The sequence below is a fragment of the Diabrotica undecimpunctata genome, chromosome 4 (genome assembly GCF_040954645.1).
Source record: "Diabrotica undecimpunctata isolate CICGRU chromosome 4, icDiaUnde3, whole genome shotgun sequence".
Lineage (NCBI taxonomy): Eukaryota > Metazoa > Arthropoda > Insecta > Coleoptera > Chrysomelidae > Diabrotica > Diabrotica undecimpunctata.
This window is the reverse complement of record NC_092806.1, coordinates 149238165-149261944: the sequence shown is the minus strand read 5'-3', so window position 1 is coordinate 149261944 and position 23780 is coordinate 149238165. Positions and strand designations below refer to the sequence as shown.

The following is a 23780-nucleotide window of genomic DNA, read 5'->3' as shown; positions in this document are numbered from 1 at the left end:
AGGTTTTCAATGCGATGGGTGCAAAGAAAATATTAAGAAAGCAGAGCTATCAAAACGACGTTTATTTTAATACAATATTTGAAAAATCTGATATTTGATAATATATTGATTCTTTCTTAGTTTAATAAAAATTTCTTTAATTATTTTTATTTTTTGTTACTTTTCCAGCTCGAATAACACGCACGATATTGCCCCATTAGCTAAGCGATATTACCCCATCGGGTGGGGCAGTACCACGAAAAGCACGTTTTGCGTAATGTTTTAGTAATATGTATTTTATATTTTTTAATTCTTATAACATCCTTACTCAACTGTTTATTGTATAAAATGTAAATTTCTTGGATGTTTTTGCTTAGCCGCGCGATATTACCTCTCCTTCCGCTAAGCAACAAGGTAAGTCACCTTAAATATAAACAATTAAAAAGAAAAAGCATGTATTGGAAACTAAATAAATAAATACATAATACAAAGACGAAGGATTTAATGAAAAAGTCACCAACAAATCAGAAGGCCATAAAAATAGATATTTTGGGATACTTAGATATAATGACATTAACATTTTGAATAAATAATTTAAAAAATCGAATCATTAGAATTTTAATTTTCTTCTGCACTAATTTAGTAATCTCTTGATAAATATACATAATCATCATTACTTACCGATAATATGAAGACGTTTCGGTATCCCATTAACCCGTTAACAGGTAAAAGAGCATCAGTCATCCGCTGGTCCGCGATATTCATTTGTTATGTACACGATTATAACGGACGATGGCAGAAGAAAAGCGTTTTTGTGTTAATACATTAACGCTCAACAAAAGACGAATGTCAAAAGTGAGTAGCGAGATTAATCTCTTTTGTTACGCGTTTTGACTTTTTTCTTAGGATAATAATTGGAAGAGTAAACACGACGTGAAAGAGGTTTTAGTACCTCTTAACTGCATGTAAGTTTTGTAGATGTCCAAAGCCGATGTTAGGAGGACACGGTATACGATTTTTTTAAATAAGCAAATATATTTACTATCTTTAATTAGAACTGACCATAATTTCGGTTTAAAATACGTTTATTTCTACATTTAAAAGACTCTTCTATCCGGTTTTAGATCACATCGTTCTACAGCAGATAATTTGGTAATTTCACAATCACATATTTTCGAATCTATGGCCTGTACCTAAACAAGATTTATTAGCAGCCTTTTTTAATGTAGAAGGAACCTTTGACATTGTTCAAAAATCTGTAATACTCCAAAATCTTCAACAATGTGGACTTAGTGGAAATATAATCTACTTTGTGCAGAATTTTTTGGATGATAGAACGTTCAAAGTTATTCTATCTACTCGTATTCAACATAATGGAGTACCACAAGGTTCTGTTATAAGCACAACTTTGTTCAGTTGGGCATTTAATGATGTAGGCAAAAGTATTCATCTCCCAGTTAAATACGCATTATATACTGATGACCTTGTACTCTTTTGCAGAGGAAACAATATCAAAATAACCTGTCGACTAATGTAGACAGCCATTGATAATATAGAAAGGTGGTCGAGACATATTGGGCTTTCCTTCTCATCTCAAAAAACTAAAATCATGAAATTTAGCAGCAAAACGACAAAAGATAATCCAACTTTGACATACAACGGAGTATTACTAGAGGTTATTGATCATCGTAAAGTCTTAGGACTGACCTTCGACTCCAGACTTACTTGGAATACACACATGCATGAAAGGAAAGGCAACCGATTAAAAAATATTAATATCCTAAAAAATCTAGCACATTTCCGTTCCACAATAGACTATGGTAGTTTTGTCTATATGTCTGCCTCCAAGTCACATCTGAAAGTTCTTTAATTCGTACACAATACGGATCTTAGGATCTGTTTAGGTATCTTCAGATCTAGCCCAGCTCAAAGCATGGACTGTGAAGCTAACGAACCGCCACTCTGGTTAAGGAGACATCTTCTTTTGTCATATGCAGCTAGCTTATCAGCCAATCCACAAAATCCAGTCTACCAACTACTTATTCAACCAAAACATCTCATTTATCATTCTCAGATCACTAGAGCTGCTGAACCTCTCTCTTGTATACTAAATTCTCTTCTCGGCGGTTTGGATCTTGCTGCAACTTCTCTGCAGGCATCCCTGAACCTACAGGAGACGCACAACATAAAAAAGATCATGATAAGAATAAAATAAATTTAGCCACAGAAGTCATTGGATGTCAAGAAAGTCCTGTTACATTTTATAGAGTCGGTAAACTAAATCAAAATAAACGTTATCCCCGCATGAAAAAAGTGATAATGAGTTCTGAACATCTCATTCAAAAAATTCTTTTGGAACAAAAATAAACTTTTGGAAAACAAATCTACTGAAACTTATTCTGTTATTGATGATAAGATCTATGCAGCACAACTTCGTTTAAAGGAACTTCGTACTGAGCTTGAAACTCAGTACTCATTGTAAAAATAATGGAGAAAATGACATTACGATTAAATATGTCAATGGCTGTCCAAAGATAATGAAATTACGTTCATAATTCTTCTGTACCAAAATTTACGGATTCGCTTCTTATTTATACGAATCTAAACTCTCTTTTGTTCAAATTTAATGAATTTATAAGTACTATTCAACTTTTATAACTTCACATTATTCTGCTAACAAAAACGTGGCTTAATTCTTCTATAGCCGATGCTATTGTAAACATTGATAATTAATTTTACTATATTTACTAGAGATAGAGGTTCAAATTACCAATACTTTTTCCATCAGTAATAAAACAATAGACGTACTCGGTATAGAAATTATCCACTTACTCATTACTAATAACTCTTTCATATTTAATATAGTTTGCATATACCGACCTCTGGATACAGTAGGTACTTAGGTACTTAGGACAATATGCTTATTGACAAACTTGAGGAATTATCATCCCCTGAAAATCTCATTGTTGTTGGAGATTTAAATTTTTCGGAGATTAACTGGCTCATTATTTACAAAACTGATACTATCAATTCCCAAAATTTGTTTAAAAACTTTATCATGAATTCAAATTTATTACAACTGATAACTGAACCTACAAGGTTTAGAGCCAACAATAATCCTTCAATTTTAGACTTATTTTTCACAAATGACGATGAATTAGTTTCTACACTTAAAGTGTCCTCTCCTGTGGGTCTTTCTGACCACTCGCTTGTTACTGCTTACATTCAATTTAGTTTAACACCGCCTTGCAAAAATAATTTCGTAACGTATGCCACTACTGATTTCTTGAATGTAAATTCAGTTTTATCCCAGTTAAACTGCCAGTCTATTTTTTTAATCACTCTGATGCATCGTCAATGTGGGACTCTTTTCTCGAAATCGACTAAAATCTTGGATTAACCTCTCAGCTACATATTTAATTCGACATACATACACGAAAGCTTTGACGATGATATAAACTTACTGGTTCTCTTGATGATTTTCTCGCCCACCGTATTTTTTCTAACCGAGTCAAACAATCTTTGCTAAAGTTAAGAACAATTTGAACATTTTGAACATTTGAAGAATCTATCATAGCATGTGGTAATAGTAAAAAAGTTTATCGGTACATTCGCACATCTTTATCTTCTAAAGTCTTCATATCATTACTTCAAAAAGCTGACGAGTCTTTATGTTCTTCGAATAACGAATCTTCGGAATGTTTATCGTTATTCTTCTCTCAGGTTTTTACAGATGAACCTAACAATACCATGCGTCTATATTCTTTGCTATAAGTACTGGATTGACTTTATCATGGGGTCTTTAGCGTTTGTAGACTTTTTAAATTAAGTTTTAAGAATTTAAATATATATTTAACTTTTGTAAAATTTGGTGACTAGTTCTTAGGGAGCAATGGGATATTTTATTTATATTTTTTCAATTTATCCAAGGAATTTATTGTATATAATATTCCTAGACAATTTTTCTATAATAGAAAACTGTAACATAAAAGAAAGAACACTGTAATATTAATTTTTGATAATCCCCCGCTAGATGGAACAGAAATGTTATGTTAGATCTAGTACGTTTTGGTAGTTTTTGGCATCTTTATCTATCTCATTGAAACCACTGTTTAGGAATATTGCTGTCACTTAAAATTTCCTGTAGACCTTTTACATCATTTTTATTGAAAAACAGAACATGAAACGAGAGAATACTGTCTGTTGTCATTGTCATTTGAATGGGACCAGCAATTCGTCAGCATCATCAGCACAATTTGTGGAAAGAGTGTGCGTAAGCGTAATTATTCATAACCTTCACAACAAATTTATAGTGTTTTAATAATATTATAGATTGTTTATAATCTATTGTATAAAGTCATTGTTTACCAAATCATTAAAAAATAATTTTAAAAATTTCTAAATGAGAATGGAAAATTCTTCTCTAAACAAAGTGAGTATTCCCTTAAAATAAGGTAAATAGGTCAGAACTTGGAATCGATATGTTTACAAACATAAACATATTCTCTTATCCAGTATTAAATCTTTTGCGATTTTTAGGCACACCAACAACAAAGGAGAGCCGAAGCATTACTGAGACAAAAAAAGTATGAAGACTGTATAGAATGCCATAAACAAGCTATTCAACTTTTAGAAGATAGTTTAAACTTAACAGAAAATGCGAGGTCTTTGGAATCATTAAAGCTTCAAAAAGAATATCACAAAAAACAAATTGATTTTGTACAGATGAAAAAAGCTCAATCACAGATCGAGAATCATAAGAAGTTAGCCCAATTACAGAAAAGAAGGATTTCTGTTCCTAGTAATGATCCAGAGAATGGAGAAGGTCTAGAAGCTGCTATATACAGGACTATTGAAGTGCATGATTCTTTAATCGACTATCTAGGCAAGTGTAATTTGAAACTTGTTCAATACTAGCTCTGAAAAAATTTATTTTTCTTGGTTAAACAGTGTCAGCAGACCAGATCTTATCTTGTGTGAAGTTAGAGGTGTACTGAGGTATTTATTTACCTTCAGTTAGATTTGATATTTGATTTGCAAGCATGCATGATTGCAAGGTACTAGTTTAATAAACCGGAACCGTGTCTACGGAGATGAAATTTATATCAATGAATTCTCCTTCACTTACTAATGATTGTGCAATGATTTTTATTCGGTGCAAAGCGTTCTTTTTTATATAATTCCGATTTAAAATATGCCCGATTTTTAAAAGCCACCGCCATTATTTACCATGAAACAACAAGAAATGACAGGAATGACAACTGTTTCTTATGATCAAGAAGGGTAATTTTAACCAGTGTTGCCATAGTTATTCAAAATTATGTTTTCTAATGAAAAATAAAAATTTACCTAAAACTTAAAACGAATAAATTATTACCTACTTTTAACTGAAAAGTATAGCTTTTTTACAAGGGTCAGTTTAGATTTGGTTACGTTACTATACGTTTATTATCACGTTTTCTTATGAACAATAAAAATTTTGATAAAATTTTATTCTTATTACTGCTTTTTTAGCAGCGTTAGGTTAGATTTGGTTACGTTGGTTTAGTTTTAATTTCATGTTTTCCTATGAAATATAAAAATTTTGATTTTTAATTATATTATAACATTTTATTTATTTATATTACTGCTTTTTTTTACCAGTGTTAGGTTAGATTTGGTTTTTTGGTTTACATTTTAAATAATAAAATAAGACGATGGTTAACTCGTTTTGCACGTGGTTATTAAGATTGTATCCACCTGTTTTAATTAAGGTAATTTTCATGAAATTTTTAGATCTTTTAAAGGTTAAAACTGGCAACAATGTCAAAAGTACATAAAATTTAACTTCTTGCGCATGGCCGCCATATTGTTTTGAAATATTAAAAATCTTGATTATTTTAAACAATTTTACCCATTTTTTCATAATTTAACAGTAAAAAACAGTGAGATTTAATATGTTTTAGTTACGTTTTTTTTATTAAGACATGTATATATACTTTTCTTGGCTTTTTATGTAATTTTTTTTTTATTCATACTACCTTTTTTGTTATTTTTTCTGTATTTTTGATTATTTGGGCACTTTTACTAGTTTAAAGCAAAGAAAACATTAAAATTTGAGGTTTTTTTTCACTTTTTCGGCTAAGTCCACAAAAAATTTGACATTTTTGAGGCGTTCCGGCTTACCGATTGCAATCCTGGAAAATTAATAAATAAATTACTGTGTATAATTTCTCTTTTTATTTACAGGCAAGAGAGGTGGCAGTGATAATGACAGCATAAAATCATACTCAACCAGTGACAACGAAGAGAAACTAGAAAAAGAAACAACTCAAGTAATTGGTAACAAACATCCAAAAGATGATTCTCAGATCATTGAAGAACTGAAAGTACTCAGTGGACAACTGAGAGATTCTGTCAAATGTCTTCTAATACAATTAGATGATAGAAATAGAGAGATTGAGAAACTAAGAGCTACAATTAGGGTACTTGAAGGAGAAAAACAAAAAGGTAGGAATGGTGTATTTATTTCATTTAAAATTTTATATTAGAAGGTGCCAAGTATAGAAAAATGTACTTTTAAGAAGATATATTAGAAAAATATAAAAGCAAACCAGAAAAAAGCAGTTATTGTCAAAGCGAGAATAAACTAATTTTTACTAGGTGCTCAGATTTCTTCTGCCAATTATCATTTACTAATATAAGTACTTTTTTTAATGTTTTAGCTCAACAAACGAAGAATAACTCAAGTTTAAAAGTTGTAACTGATTCTTCAGGAGGAACATCCCCATATATTTACTCACCATGCAGTGAATTGAGTCCAGACATTGTTAATGAAAGCAGGAATTTACCTCAGCTAGCTCCTCTAGAGATGCCTAACTTTGACTTTCTAAGCCTCATTAAGAGTAGCACTGTTAATAACAATTAAACGTCATAAAAATATTTATGTTATATTTATTTTTTTAACTAAGCATCAGTTTTCTGAATTTGATTTTTTATATTAGCTTGATTTCTTCAACTTTGTAGTTCTTTCTTTGTTATTTTCTCAGAATTTGTTAAATCAGTTGTATCTGATGATGAAATGAGGTGTAATAGTTGATAGCTGGCTACACTACTCTTGTTGTTTACAACCTAATATGTTAGGTTAGGTTAGTTAGTAATGTAAATTGTTTAAAACAAACAGTACGAAAACAATGGCTGAGACTAATTTGTGATAAAAAGGCCTCTTTTGGCCAAATGCTGTAATGACAAAAGAGAGACCTAAAAACAGATTCTTGAAATCCTGAAAGTAACAGTTGTCATACAATTATATTTATCATTTTTTGATTTTTCATATATCTACATCTATATGCAAGTTTTCTGTAAAATATATTTTTGTTCACAAATATGTGTTATAGATGTCTTAATGGGTTTTATATTTATTTTTAAAACTTTTGAAGTAATTTTAGGTTTGTTTGACTGATATTCAGTGTTATAAACACAATTTTAGATATATAATAATGTTATTAAATAAAAGTACAATAATAAAACTGCGTAGGTTAATACACTGGTGGCTTAGTGGTGTAATACAGTAGCACAAAATCTAGCTGTCAAACATGAGTTTCATTAATATTTTTCCTGTATTACTTGGTAACAGTGCAATAAATCACATACCTAATACAGGACTTTTCGCAATGACATTCAGGAAATGTATGTGCGTAACAGTTTTCTTCTTTGCTAAAAACATAAGAACAAGATAATAATGATGTTATCACCAAGCTATCAAAATGTATATGGAATGAAGAAACTACACATATTTTTTGCTTACCATTGTATAAATAGTTACATGTAATATATTAATTTTCCAGTTAGGTGTCCACATTAGATTTTGAATAAAATATGTTCATATTTTGAAATTTTGTTCCTTATTTTGTACATTTCGCTATTAAGTTAACCTTGTATTTTGATTTCTACAGTATATTTCTATATTGTGTTAATAAAATGTGTTGTTTTTCTTTTTTCCGTCTCTTTCTTTCTTGTTAATATTTCTGCTGCTACTTTTATTGATCTCTTTGTGTCTGAACACATACTCTCAATAATTTCTGAATTTTCTTCTAATTATTTCTCAATTTTGCTTCTAAATAATCCTTAGTTTTTGGCCATTGGTTTTTTTTTTTGAGCGAAAATTTCTATAAGCAAGCTAGAGACAAATATACTCTTGAGCATAGACGTATATATACATATGCTATCATTGTTTAAAAATATATTCCTCTATGTTCTTGAGAATAAAATCAGTGAGTGAATTGAAAGTTGCATACATTTGGCGCAACTCATTCATTCAATGGAAGTTTATTTTATTTAGTATTGGTGAACTAAATCTTATCGTTGCATAGATCATGTAGTCATCACTTTCAACTCTGGGATCTCTGTAATTTTGTATGTTCAGCAGGATTTTTATTCCTCAATTATATACTTATGTAAATGGTAGACATGATCTCCAAGTTACTTTATACTCATATCCTACCTTATTACAAATATATTTCCATTGAAGCACTGAAATTTTGGCATGTTTTCTTAATTTAGTATGGACTAATAGTAAATTATGTATTTATTGTATCTTTAACCTACATTTTTATTTTTCCAAACAATATTCTGAAACTGTCCCAATTGATCAAATATCTTCAGGAATAAACCCTAATTATAAAATAACTTTGTATTTAATGTTATGCTTTCAAATAGTAGGCAGAAATCTTTTTAAATCAAGAATTTGTCTTAATTTGTTACTTTGGATAAAAAATTGATAGTATACTATGAGTTTTTCTGGTATTCTTCATGGTTTATTGTGTAATCATATGCTCTCTGCCGTGGTTGTGCTAAAAAACTAATTACTTGCTTTTGATATCGACAGATTTAATAAAATGTTTAAATTTTTAAGTAAAAGAGGAAGAATAAATTATGAGAATAATTATTTTGGTATGTTTCCGCTACAAAGAAAAAGAAAGATTGTTTAATTTGAAAAATTCTACAATGAAAGTCGGATCTGAAAGATGAAACGTCAAATTGTTATTTTATGATTTAGGTTTAATTCTAAATTCATTAGTAAACTGAAAAGTTATTAGTTTCGATATATTGTTCTGTACAGCAAACCTGTAATTGTTAAATATTATAATAAACCTTTACTTTTACCCAGTTTTTTAATGAATTTTGATTTTTCACCAGTTCCAATTTTAGAATATAATTGGTATGTCATCTGGAGAAAATTTGTAGAAATAATAGTTAGTAGATTTGTCGACAGTAAACAGTAAACCAAATCGACCATGTGGTTGATGCAAGACACTTCAGTGACGTGATAGAGAGCTAGAATCTCCAATGCAAAGAAAGAAAAAGGAGTTAACGAGGAAAGGTTTAAAGTAGAAGCGTTGAAGAACCCTGAGATAGCGAAGAGATTCGAGGAAAGTCTCGAAAGCAAGCTGGAAGGCTGCACGGATGTTATAGTTGAAGATATTAACAACTATTGGACGCAGTGTAGAGCCATATTGGAAAAGGTATTTAAATGTTAAATGTTTCTATTGGTTATGGTTTTTAATTGATTGTTACATAACATGCAAAAAAATATATTATATATTTTTTTTTCTCTCTTGCTTAAGATGAAAAGCAGAGGTACTGATTTCTTGAAATCAGCACCAACTGATCTTCGGCATTTTTTCTTTCTTATTGTATTTTATGCATATATAAATTATATATTTTGTGTATTGTATGAATTTGAAGGAAAAATAAAGACCTTTATTATTATTATTATTATTATAACTGAAGTTATCGGAAAGCAAAAACGTAAAAAATTAAGGTCAGACTGGTACAATGAGGAATGTGCACAAGCAACGCAAAGAAAAAATCAGGCATATAGAAGACTCCAAGGGCGACGAACGAGACAAACAGAGGAATAGTATAGGCAGCTGAGACGAGAAGAAAAACGAATACTTAAAAAAAGAAGAAAGAGCATATAGAGAGACAACTAAAAGAACTAGAGAGCTATAAGGCACGAGCAGAAACGCGAAAGTTCTACAAGAGGATTAACCACAACAGCAAAGAATTCAAACCAAGATTATCAATCGTTAGAAATAGAACAGGGGAGATCATTGGTGTTCAGGACCAGATACTAGAAAGGTGGGCAGAAAACTTCGGGGAAAGGCTAAATATAAGAGGTGAGACAGGGCTCCACGAAATCCAACTCGAGAACATTGATGACAAAAGAGAGAAAGATAACATCCCAACGGTAGAAGTCATCCAAGCTATTCAAAAATTGAAAGAAAACAAAGCTCCTGGGGCAGATGGCATTCCTTCAGAACTTTTAAAGCATGAAAAAAAAACCTGACATACTGTATATGTAGACTGGTAGAACTGATCTGGAAGCAAATAAAGTTGCCAGAAGACTGAAATGTAGGTATAATTGTACCTATCCACAAGAAAGGAGATCAAACAATATGTGACAACTACAGAGGAATAACCCTCCTAAACGTAACACGAATATTCTTTACGACCGACTATCGGGATATTGTGAAGACATAATAGGTAAATATCATTGTGGGTTTCGTAAAGAAAGATCAACGACCGATCAAATATTCCTTCTAAGGCAAGCTCTGGAAAAACATATGAGTATGGCATTGATACTCATCACTTGTTTGTTGATTTTAGATGTGCCTATGATAGTGTTGAAAGAAACGCACTTTACAAGGCCTTGATAGAATTCAGCATACCAGTACACTTAGTAAAATTGGTGAAAGTGACCCCCTCAAGAGTCGAGTGTAAAGTTAGAACGTTCCAGTCTCAGATAGGACTTAGACAAGGAGACAGCCTATCATGCCTTCTATTTAATATTGCACTAGAGAAATCGAAAAGAAAATCTGGAATAACAACCAGAGGAACTATTATTAATCGCAGCGTACAATTACTAGCGTATGCCGATGACATCGACATTATTGCAAGAAGAAAGGCTGACGTGGTTGAATAATTCAAGGCGCTTGAAGCAGCAACAAAAAGAATGGGACTAGAGGTTAACACTAGTAAGACGAAGTATATGAAAGTATCAAATTATATACAAGCAGCAAAACCCGGAGATCTAATGATCGGAACATATACTTTCGAAGGAGTAAGAGAGTTTATATACCTAGGCTCACAAATTAATCAGAATAATGCAGTAAGTGCAGAAACAGACAGGATATATCTGGCAAATAGAGCCTATTATGGATTAAAACAATTTTTAACAACAAGCCTAGTTACAAAAAGAACGAAACTAGTGATATACAGAACTTTTATCAAGCTCATCTTCACCTACCCGTCGGAAACATGGACGATGACAAAGAACGTTTAAGATGCTTTGAGCGTAAAATCCTCCGGCATATGTATGGAGGAGTACAGCAGGGCGGATTATGGCGCAGACGTTATAATTTCGAGCTTTACCGCCTGTATGACAAACCTGATATTAGGTCCATCAAAATAAACCGGCTGCGGTGGTTAGGTCACATAGAGAGAATGAATGAGATGGAGCCGCCAAAACATATTTATAACCAAAGAATAGATGGAGTGAGAAGGAGTGGCAGACACAGAGCACGATTTAAGGATCAGGTGGAAGAAGACTTAAGAATGTTGGGAGTACGAAACTGGAAAGCCAAGGCGAAGAATAGGAGAGAATGGAGACTTATCCTTTAGCAGGCCAAGACCTACCATGGGCTATGAAGCCAATGATGATGATGATGATGATAGTTAGTAGATTTGTCGACTACTGAAAAATTGTGGCTAGTGCCATGTATAGAGATAACGACGAACTACAGTGCGTTCACTCAGCTTGGTAATATTTTGATAGATTTATTGTCGGAAACATACAACACAAAAATTTCTACATTTCATTTTCTAGATCTTTCAATCCCAGACCAATTAAAAGATAATAAATTCATTACAATATTAACATTATGTACAATTATTGATGTTTCATGTCTTTGTTTACCCAACGACAAGTGAAAATTTTGAAATTTAGACAGAATATTACAACCCAAAAAGTTTTGACCTCTAAACAAAGTTTAACTATTTACGGATACTGCAAAATAGGAATTCGGCTACTTTTCATTGCTAAAACTTTAAAAAAATTCTCTATAGAGGAGTTAACAGAAAAAGGTTAGGGGATTACGGGAAAGATATTAAGTACAAAATTGGATTAAGGGCTAAAATATAAAAAATTCTTTGGAGATAATTTATTTCAACTGAATACATATAAAATACGGTGTTTAACAGAATAATATTTTCTAATACAAGCATTTTCAAAGATTCTTATATTTTAATAACAAAAATATATACAAAATAAAAACAAGCATTAAGTATTTGATTTTGGTATCATCAAAAAAAATATAATGAGACAAACACTTTAATGATTTAGTAAGTACCAAAATCTTTAACGTTAATCTAATATACTACTTATAAACATACCCAATACATATAAAAATAAATGTCTGTGCCGATATAAGTAGATAAACCAACTGGTAAAATTGATTAAGCAACAGGTGATTCTCAATAATGTATTGTAAGTTGTCACATGGATTTCTAGAGGATATATTGAAGAAATTCAGTTGACAAAACCTCGAATAAGAATAAATGGAGGTCTGAATAATCTACGATATACTGATTGTTTTCTTATTAGGCTATAAAGAGAAAGAGCATCAAATCAATGCAGAACAATTACAAGATAATAAAGAAGAACAAGTCTCAGAAGATTTATATACTTGGGCTAAATCAAAATTTAACAAACAGAGTGAAACTGTGAAGATAAACCATCGAAAAAACTATCCTAAGCATTTAAAAAGATGATTTTTGATATTAAAGAAGGATAAGTATCCAAAATAATTCAAAATAACACTGGTCAACCAACACGTACTGTCACTAATAACATACGGATGCCAAGTGAAGTCAATATTAAAGTTAAAAACGGAAAAGCAAGCAAAGACTTAATGGGCAATGGAAAAGCGAAATTGGAAACACGTTTTAAGGACATAAAACGAGAAGATTCGGACAAAGCCAACAATAAAGCAAAATTTGCAACATAAAACCAGGAAAACAAAGAGATGTAACAAACAAGCGTTGGAGTACAAAAAACTAAAAAGCATATAGAGATAGTTTTGATCAGTGTTGTTGATAAAATTTTCTATTTTGATACGAATTTGCAAAGCTGCGATGACACAGATAAACAACTGATAAACACGGATGACTCAATGAAATTGGATTCTTATTGAACCACAAAAACAATGCTGTACAACCAAAGGCTAGATTTTAATACCTTAACCACTTGTTTTATTAATCAATATTCACCAGTTCTAAAAGGTACAATAAATGAAATCGTATAAGACTAGATTATATCTTTCTATCACATAAATTTGTTACAATAATTCATAATATATAAGATATATGACTCTGATTTAGCAAAATATAAATTTATGATCTTTTCCAAGATCAAGCTACTATTTGTAAAATATTTTAATGTCTACTAGTGGTGTACACTAAATATTTGTAACGAAATCAATTACTTACACAGGGGTTAAAAAGGAATAAGTAAAAAAATCTTAAAAACCAAGAAAATAGACAAGTTTTCAAGTAGAAAAAAAAATGAAGTCAAAGAAGAGTTTAGAGGACCTAAAAAAATTTAATTTGGAAATAATTTACACAAGAAATGAACAGAAATTAGTATCGGAAAAATATTGTAGGAATACATTTAGTAAATAGATGATAAAATGACAGCTATAGTATAAGAAAGAGATGAATTAGTATCAGACATATAAAAATAAACGTTTTTATTGGACAGTTTCAATTCACTCTTATCAGGTATTTTCTTGAACACATGGTAAACTCACGATAAAACGGGAAAATGAAAGAAAAGGACGAAAGTCCAAGTTTACTACGATTTTTCTAGTTAAGTGGTAGACATTAATGAATAAAAATTATAAAAGTGTAAGCGCTCATCTATCTCTTAGTGTTTTGGAATGTTAAAATGTAACTTTTTACCAAATAGTAGCTTAATCAAATGTATCTACATACAATACTACAGCAGAGGACTATCAGACTATAAGAATTAAAATAAATATAGGATCACTACATGCTGGCCCATTTAACAATATAGTTTTAGTCAGCCTCCAGTTTTTTACATCAGGGTGAACTGAAAGTATCTAAGTGGATGAAAAAATACAATTTATCTCAAGATTAGGTGATATTTTGTGTACCTACCACACTAATTCTTCTTTAAGTCGTTGTTTTAAAAATTTGGTCCACTGACCTAGTCATTTTATCTTTTTTATGTTCTTATATTCGGTCTAACCACATTTCTAGGTATGATCTGTAATAAATAAACTCCAGTGGTTTGTTGGAATCACATAAACTATTTTGATCATTATCCCATTTTAATTTGCACAAAATATTCCAAGGTACGTTCTGCTCATTTTTTTATCAGATAAAAGGAACGCGCTAATAGATATCTAACAACTTCGATAAATTTGTAATCATAATTCGCGCTGACATAAGAAAGGCACGCATGCGCCAAACTTGAAACCTTCTATTGTAGTAACTAATACGCATGTCTGGTTGATTAGGAGAAAGCGTTTGAGTACAGCACTCCAAGATGATGCAACTCAGCAACTAGTAAAAGAAGTAGGAATAAGCAAACAAGATTTAAAAATAATTATAAACTTTACAATAAACAATAGGAGAATGGAGAAGAAGACACAATGATGAACTCCAGACAGTATATGGAGATGAAAATAGTACGCTACATTAAAGCAAACCGAATAAGATGGGCGGGCCACGTACTAAGATCGAGTGACGAAAGACTCCTGAACGCCACATTCTGGGAAAGGCCCGATGGCAGAAGGTCAGTTGGTCGCCCAAGAAAGAGATGGAAGGACGCAGTAGCTAATGATCTACGCAAAATGCGAATACAGCAATGGGAAATAGCTGATCGGGACCGACAACAATGGAGGGAAATAGTAAACGCGGCCAAGACTCTTGTAGAGCCAAATGATGATAATTAATTAATTGAGTTGTGACGATCATTATTTATTTCTGCTTTATATTGATTATTTTTGTGTCAACCTTAAATAAATATTTGCATTGGCAGACAACAGACAACAAAAAATGTTGCTTTTAAGTTCTAAAAAGACTACGTGAAGCAGTAAGAAGAAAATGCCACTTTTTAGACAAGCGGTAACTGCTTTCATCACCGAAATGCATCAATACATTCACAGGACCTTGTGTAACATTTTTTGGAAAAAGACATTTTTGTGTTTCCAAAACTTAGAGAGCAATGTTTCTTCAACGTAGAATAATGTGACGAAGGCACTAAAGATCATTACAAAAATAATTTCAGAACTGATCCCGTGATTTAAAACACCAATGGAAGAGTGTTGTGAAGTCGAATAATTCCACTTGTTAGATGACAGATGATAAAGCATTTTTGTGTTATGAACGAAGGCCGGAAAGTATTGTACAGTAATGCAGAAAGAAATAGCTGTCAGCCTCAACTGTATTATACTTTGTGTATACTCTCAGAAAACGAGTAGGTAATCTTTATTAGAACAAATTATCCAAGTGAATATATTCGGAAATTTACTTCCAGTTTATGTCTTTCCACTATCTTTTCTTTTACTTGCCTAATCAAAATGGGGTTAATACTAGATATTTTAGTAAATTATTAAATAATATACTAATTTTTAAATATGGATATAAGTAATCACCTGTTTTGACTTTACCATATTTTTAAACGGACCGATTTAAATTTATTAAGTACAAAATGTTTCATCTGTTTAATAAAAGTCAAATTTGTAAAAAAATATACTAATGATATGCATTCAAAATATAGTTTTTTACTTTTCCTTAAACTGAGATCTACAAAAATTTGGATTTCTAGCGTTTTAGTGGATTCACTTTCCTTTTGAGTCCAGTATTGTTCAGTCTCTCTAAGTCTAGAGATTAGAGAGACATTTTAAAATGAGTAAAAGTCGAGAGGTAAAACTTAAGCCACCAGAAATACATAAAAAGATGTCGCACAAATGATGTATTAAAAAATATATTGAAGTATAATTGGAAAAGTAAAGAATTTCTAGTTACCACTGCGGGAAAATTGATGATTAAGTGAAAATCAATTCAATCATGTTTTGAAAATATGAGTGGTAACAAAAAATTAAATGAATAAATTGGAGTGAGCAAGGAAGCAGTGAATCATATAAGCGCTCGAACGAACCAACATTTATATGTCGGAAAATATTTTATATTATATTTTACAAATGACGTCCGACTGTCGAAAAATTAAAATCTCCGAAACTATAAAGCCGATTTCAACAAAAATTGATATTCAGGTTCATACAAAATAAAATATGAAACGAATTTGTCAACTTATATGTCACTCCTTTAAGTTTTTTATATTCCATATTCACGCCACCTGTTAGCGGATCTACGAAGTGTAGTGGTATGACGTTGTTGCTAAACATACAAGTTTTTTCTATTGATAGTCCGGCATACATCAAGCTTTGTTAACAGATTCACTTGTTCTGTTTTGTTGATGGTTAATTTCATCTATCCATCCCATGCTGGAGAGGGCCCCCAATGCTAGTATGTTCTTCTTCTTCTTGCAGTACCGTCTCCTATCGAAGGTTGGCTACCATCACAGCAATCTTTACTTTGTTGGCTGCAGCTCTGAACAACTGTATTGAACTGCACCCATACCACTCCCTTAAATTTCGCAACCAGGAAATCCTCCTACGTCACACATTTCTCTTTCCCGAGATTTTTCCTTGGATTATGAGTCTAAGCAGAGAGTACTTTTCTCCTCTCATTATGTGGCCCAGATATTCCAGTTTTTTCGTTTGTATGGTTTTTATGACTTCGCATTCCTTCCCCATCTTCAGCAGAACATCTTGATTTGTTACTCTTTCTGTCCATGGTATTTTCCACATTCTCCTGTAACACCACATCTCGAATGCCTCAATGTTTTTGATGTTTATCTTTTTCAGTGTCCAGGCTTCCATGCCGTACAGCAGAACGGAGAAAACATAGCACCTTAACATCCTCGTTCTTAAGTTTATATTTATGTCCCGGCTGCATAGGAACTTTTTCATTTTGACAAACGATTGTCTCGCTATCTCTATTCGCCTCTTGATTTCTCTTGTCTAGTCATTAGTATCAGTGAAGCAAACCCCTAAATATTTGTAGGACGTAACTCTTTCAACTGGCTGATTATTTATGGTTAAATTAACATTGGTGTATAGCTTCTTTGTTACAATCATGAATTTAGTCTTTTTGATGTTCAGTTTTAGACCATACTTTTTGGTATGGGTGTTTATGTTTTCCATCAAAAACTGTAAATTTGCTAGGTTATCTGTTACTATTAGCGTGTCATCAGCGTATCGTATATTGTTAATTACTCTCCGTTAATGTTCATACCAATGTTTTGCTCTAGGAGCGCTTCCTGACATATTGTTTCGCTATATATATTGAATAATACTGGAGAAAGCACACAACCCTGACGCACACCTCGACGAATCTCAATTTCTTCGGTTAACTCATTATCAATTTTGATTTTTGCTGTTTGTCCCCAGTACAACCTGGATATGATGTTAATGTCGTGATGTTTTTGCTTCTGATGATTTCATACAGCTTTTGGTGTCTGACTTTATCGAAGGCCTTCTCAAAATCTATGAAACCTACGTAGAGGTCTTGGTTTATATCCAAACATCTTTGCATTAACACTATGTTATGCATCTAGTATGTTCATAATAGATAATTTAACACTTTAGTATAAATAAGTTGATCATAAAGATGGAAATTTACAGGACAATAGGCATGTTTAAGACAACAAAAAACAACCAAACTACAGAAATCTAATAAAAACGGGGTAACATAATAAATGTACCATAAAATACACAAACTGACGAAAAATTTGAACTGCTAGAGATCGTAGAGTGTGGTATAAAAACCAATTTTTTTTAATTTATGCCACTTTAACCAGATAGCCTCTACGTGCTTGTACTCATTCCATAACTGAAAAACTGAGGTAGATAAATAATTTGGCTTACAAAATAGCCCCGACTACTTTCTCTACATATAATTTTTCTAAATTTAAGACAACTTACTAAAACGCAAGAGGAAAGTGACACTTGTATACCTTTAAGAAACTGTTTCGAATATTTTCCTGTATTTTGTATCTAACGACTTCAATTCAGTTCTATAAGAACTAAGTTTTATAAGATACAGAAGGTAAAAACAAGAAAATAAACAAAATTGCCTGCATAATCTCAATGACAGTTAACAATTGACATCGATGACAAATGACAATTGTGTTTTCATTTTACGATTTTATATAGGTATATATTTCTTTTGTGTAAACTGTTGCAATCAATCACAAAAAGCAGTAGATGACTCTTTTTAGTCACTAAACAATGCAAACAACCAAATTTCCTACTGGAAACAGTTACGTACCAAAGATACGTAATTTTTTGCAAAGATGCAAACCGACATATCGACATATCACGGTTTTCCTATTGAATTGTTTAGATATATATTTTGCAAAACAGAGAACAGAAGTAAGAATGTATATCATGCAGCTAAATTCAAAATTAGATACACCTATACGCAAATTATTATACATAGCAACTATACGTAGTAATAATATAAGAAAAACGTTCGAAACAGTCATCAAACAACAATTATTTAAGTCAAGCGAATGCTACAATTTTAAGTAATAATAAATACATGTTGAGAATATGCAGGATATCATATAAAGGAATTTTTGTATAGTTAATGTCACATAATACTATTAAATAGATCTGTAAACTAATACTTTACGGGCTACCAAGGATTGTAGTTAATGATTTCGTATTTTTTATACCAACATGAAGCTTACTAGGTACTTTCTTCCCAAAGTTTCCTTGAATAACTGTACTAAAGATGACTTAGTTGTATATTTACTGTAATTTATGAAAAAGTAATAATTCATGCACTTCCAGTTAGAGATGTTGGTTGTTGTTGGAAAAGGAAACGTGACCTAAATTACCAACCTCATAAAACTAAAGAAACTAACTTATTGATTAGCGTCTCCGTTTTATCATTTAACAAACAACGACCCTTGGCGGTAACTACGAAAAAACACTGATTTTGTTTGTTCATATGGTGTTTTTCTCAATATTCAATTATGCCTCCGAAAACTGGACCAATAGAAGAACAGATAGCAGAAGCATTTGTGGTTTTGAGATCAAAAATTTCGGGAACAATAAGTATCAAGCAAGAACATTAACATTCATACTCCCTAAACATTTAAAGGATGCACAAAGTTTGTGTCGCTTCTCAGTCCTTCTTTATGTTTTAGTATTTTTCTTTTAAAAATGGACGCCGTCCAACGTTTTGTTTCCTAAAAATTAATTTTCTCTTTTTTTTATGTCAAATTCCATATGTTCTAATTTTCTTTGTAATCTTTCTCTACATATCGATCAGACCTAGTAGGAAATATTTCCAAATTTTGGATGTGATGACCTCTTCTAAATTTTCCTCTCTAGCAAACAAATTAATTCAACTCCTGTCCATTTGCTGTCTTGCTAAAAGTCCTAAATGCTTGTTGGAATATATTTTTCCATCGGTCGGTAGCACATACAGATTCTAGAGCACACTAGAAGTGAGATATGTCTTTTTTTATCATACCGTATTTTTGTTAATTGCTTCTTTTTACAGTTCGTTGAAATTGTGGAAAATTGCTAATTTTAAATATCCAACCGTTAAGTAGAATCCCTGTTAATAATTTATATTTTATATTTTGCTTTTTAAGAAGACAAAAAAACACATGAGAAGCGATAAGAATGCAGACAGCCACACTCGTAAGAGAAATGAATAAAATTGTTTCGAATGCAATTAGGAGAGATTTAAGGAAATTTAAAGCCGATAATATTAAACGCACAATAGAGAAAAATAACAGCATAAAAGTTATTTTCCTCAAATTAATACAAATAATTCTTTCCATACTTTATAATTTTTATTCACATTTGCAGGTTTGCTTTAGCGATTAAGCAACATTTCCAATTATAGATGATAAGGCTCAATCTGTCCGAAGACGTCCAGGGAAAATATGGGAATGGATCTGTAATCAAAACAATTAAACATCCCCTCTCACTAATGATCTGGTCTGTAATGAGTAGCAAGAAATGGGACGTTTATATGTATATGGTAGCATGAGCCATACGATAGGACTAGTATAAAAGAGTTTTGGAGACAATATTGGTTCCACAAATGAACGAATGGTTTGGTAATAGTGGCAAGGTCTTTATGCAGGATGGAACACCTTGCCATACGGCTAAAACCATTAAAATATTTTTGATAGGGCAAGAAATTCCTCTATTACCATGTTTCAACAACTCACCAGACATAAACCATAACGAAAATGTTTGGGAGTGCTTAAAAATTAAATTGGCCGATGAAGTAACGACAAACGAGAAAGGTTCAGTTCATTCATAGTGAGAATCAATTTTTGATTGAAACCATAATGACCATTTAAAAGAAATAGTAGCAATATGTATAAATACAATGCCTAAGAGAGTGACTGCACTTCTTAAAACCAAAGGTGGCTTAACAAAATATTAGTATTGTAGTAAAGTTATTTGGTAATATCAATTTTTTTGTTCAATATATATTCAAGAAATTCAATACTATCATTTATGTAGTTTTTTATTTTATTGGCTGTGTTATCGTTCCTGTTCCATACCATGCAAGTTAAGCGTTTACTTTGTATTACAGTTCTTCCTTTGGCCGAATTTCCAGTTTGTTATTGACTCTTGTAAAAAGAAAGTATTTGCTTTGTTGCAGCAGTCGTTGATTTAGCTGCTGATTCAGCTGTTGGTTCATCTGTTGTGTCTGTATTCTTGACGTTGATTAATTCCGTTATTCTCGGTTATTTTGACACTCCAGAGAATTCAATTTTTCTCAGAAATAATCGAATCGAATACTTCTAATCTTAATAATTGCGTTTCGTTCTGTTTACTACAATACGTAGAATCAATTGCGAAGAGGATTGTATTTGTACCAATATGATTCATGTAATGCATGACTCGATGTATGACTTTTTCCAAATAAACACATTTTAGCATGTTTTTAGAAGACATTATGTATATAGAGACCAAATAAACATCTGCGGTTGCTAGTATTCTTTCTATTGATAGACTAAATGATTGAATATATTAATTTGAGTATTTTACATCTTTAGATATATAGTCGACTCTCGCTCATCCACCCAGTCGACACATTATTAATGTGAATGAAAACTTATTATTTCATAAACTAGCTCTAATGGATTATTCTTATTATTATAAGCAGAAATATAAGATTCTATTGTTACAATGTAAAGTGACCAGCAAGGAAACATATTTTCTTAAGCACTCCGAAAATTCCCGAGAATTCATGATGAACACGTGATTTCGGCTAGTTTTCACCACTTACAACGCGTGATTCTGGATAACTAATTTCATTTACTTTTGCTTGAGTTTAGAAACAAACATTCAAGCATGGTAAAAGTTAATTGTACTAAAAAGAACCGTGTTGAGGGGTAAACATGTTATTTCTATTTTTGTCATCTTTTTTGGATACTTCGGGAACCATCCTCTTAGCTGGTTGCTTTGCAAAAACTAATAATGTAAAGTTGTCAAATACTACATACTGCGATAAATATTTAATCCAATAACATTTGTTACTTGTACTTTGACAGTCAAATTTATATTAATCAGTCAGTTAAAACTTGTCACGGAAAAAACCAAAGAAATAAATTAACAAGTCTTACATCTTGTGACATCCTGCATATTTAATAAGAAAAAGATACCTTTATTCGTTTTGTAATATTCGAGAAAGATTTTTGAAACAATCTTAAAAATAGAGAGAATTTTATCAGAAAGCCGTCTACTGTGCTTAAGAAACTAATTACTAAGCTTTGGTACTTTCGTTTAATTGTTTTTAAGGTCAGCATATTTAATTGGCAGATTCTCTTACGTCTAACAATTATTAAATAGAGAATTAAAGAAACGAAAGAATATGGTAAACTGCGTATCCTTTCACGTTTCCAATAATCTCCATTCCTCTAATAGTGACCTAACATAGTTAACCCCTTTCAGCACCTATCTCAATGACAGATTACTTGTTGCATCGTCATTTATTTGCAATTTATGTAACTTACATCACAATGTCATGGCCAATCCTCACTTATAAACAGAAAATGTGCATTATATGCATGACTATAATTATGAAATACTTCCAATTGCCAAATCAGCTGTTGAATGACAAGAGTAGATTTTAGAGATACTGTATCCTAATAACATAGACATATAATACAAAGAGATTGGGCAATGCAATACAAGCCCTTTCCTCCAATGCCTCCAACCTTTCCTTCAATAAAACTGACGCAAAGCAGTCCCTTCATGTCTTTCGAATGGGCCGGGTTTATCGAGTATGTGACCTTAACATTGTTCATTAAGGTTATGTGGTCAATAAACCCGGCACATTAGAAAGATATACAGTGACTGCTTTGCGTCAATTTTCTCTATCGTACTGAGGAAACGGGTCTGTAGTTTTTAAATCTTTAGTTTCTTTAATGTAATTTATTTGTTTTTAATGGTATTGATTTACAGAAAACTCTAAGAGGAAAAAATATTATTTAAAGTTTTCTCATAGTAAATCAAATATAGATTATACAAAAATATTCCCAATTATAGTAGGTACCTAAAAAGTCCAGTGTGATATACTTCACTTAACTTATAAAATGCATTTTTAATGTTCATTAAAACGAAATGAACTGACACTATCTTAACTAACTAAAAAAAAATAGTATCAATATTTACGTCTAGATAAATTTTTTTTTAATTGCTGACGTCTAAAGATAAATCTGCCAATAAATGGTGACTACTTATATACGAAACTTAACCTCTGCAATGGTATTTATTGATGATCAATCAAGGAGTGTAAGGTGGTGGGGGTATGCAATAAGGCGGCGGAGGTACTGGATGATGAAACGTGTCCAGACCGTCGTCGAAGGCGTCCAGAAGACATCTGTCGTCGTCTCTCAGGTACCGGGAAGTATGGAATGGAAGAACTACGGTGTAAACTATTCCACAGCATGTAACAGCACCTAAAACGTTACATAAATTATATTTCTTCCTATATATGCAACCTTCTATACATAAAGCAACAGCAAATTGGGGTGAAGTTTCGTAGCGAAAATTTTAAAAAGGATCAATTCATGTGTAAATTTTGTATGACCTAGCCGCAGTCTGTTAATAACTACTTGGTCATGTCTTTGAGCTGGGAGCGGTAGTAAAGCAGAAGTAACATCTGGTTTGATAATTTTTAATTTTGCTTCTGTTTGGTTCCATTTTACTTGCCAGGTTTTGTTAATGTATGGTATGTTTTGCATGATAGGAATTGTCATGTTATTGATAGTTTCTGTTGCTGCTTTATCAGCTGCTTCATTACCCTTTATCCCAACATGGGATGGTACCCATAAAAATGTTATGTTTTTACCACATGTTTGGGCATTATATAGCATGTCTTTTATTAATGCTAAATTGGCATGAGTAGGATACATCTGCTTGACACCATTTAAGGCACTTAGAGAATCTGATATAATAAGAAATTTTGTATCAATGCTGGTACATTGGTTCAGTGCGTTAAAGATTGCCTGCAGTTCTCCAGTATATATGCTACACTCCTTGGCTAGACGGGTGACAGAGATATTGTCTTCAAAAATAGCTGCAGCAGATACACCATTACTGCTTTTAGAGGCATCAGTAAAA

The 23780-nt window shown here is 31.7% G+C and overlaps 2 protein-coding genes across 2 annotated transcripts in view; one reads left to right on the top strand and one right to left on the bottom strand.

Annotated features, from left to right (window-relative positions):
• Positions 1–4199: 4199 nt before the first annotated feature.
• Positions 4200–9122, top strand: LOC140440180 (nuclear receptor-binding factor 2). The gene is made up of 4 exons (XM_072530500.1): positions 4200–4411; positions 4519–4864; positions 6208–6468; positions 6684–9122. Exons 1-4 carry the CDS (start codon positions 4382–4384, stop codon positions 6884–6886), a joined length of 840 nt encoding a protein of 279 aa, XP_072386601.1. The 5' UTR covers positions 4200–4381; the 3' UTR covers positions 6887–9122.
• Positions 9123–12175: 3053 nt separating this feature from the next.
• LOC140440179 (transmembrane protein 127-like) overlaps positions 12176–23780 on the bottom strand; it is a 28578-nt gene continuing 16973 nt past the window's right edge. Inside the window, exon 5 of the mRNA XM_072530499.1 lies at positions 12176–23116. Within this exon, the coding sequence (XP_072386600.1) occupies positions 22941–23116 (176 nt within the window). The 3' untranslated portion in view covers positions 12176–22940. The remainder of the gene's footprint in view (positions 23117–23780) is intronic.

Bases quoted from the DNA above. Each gene is read 5' to 3' on its own strand.
- LOC140440180 (XM_072530500.1), top strand. From the start codon at position 4,382: ATGAGAATGGAAAATTCTTCTCTAAACAAA. The intron at 4,865-6,207 runs GCAAGTGTAATT...TTTTATTTACAG, and splicing joins TTCTTTAATCGACTATCTAG to GCAAGAGAGGTGGCAGTGAT. The intron at 6,469-6,683 runs GTAGGAATGGTG...TTAATGTTTTAG, and splicing joins TGAAGGAGAAAAACAAAAAG to CTCAACAAACGAAGAATAAC.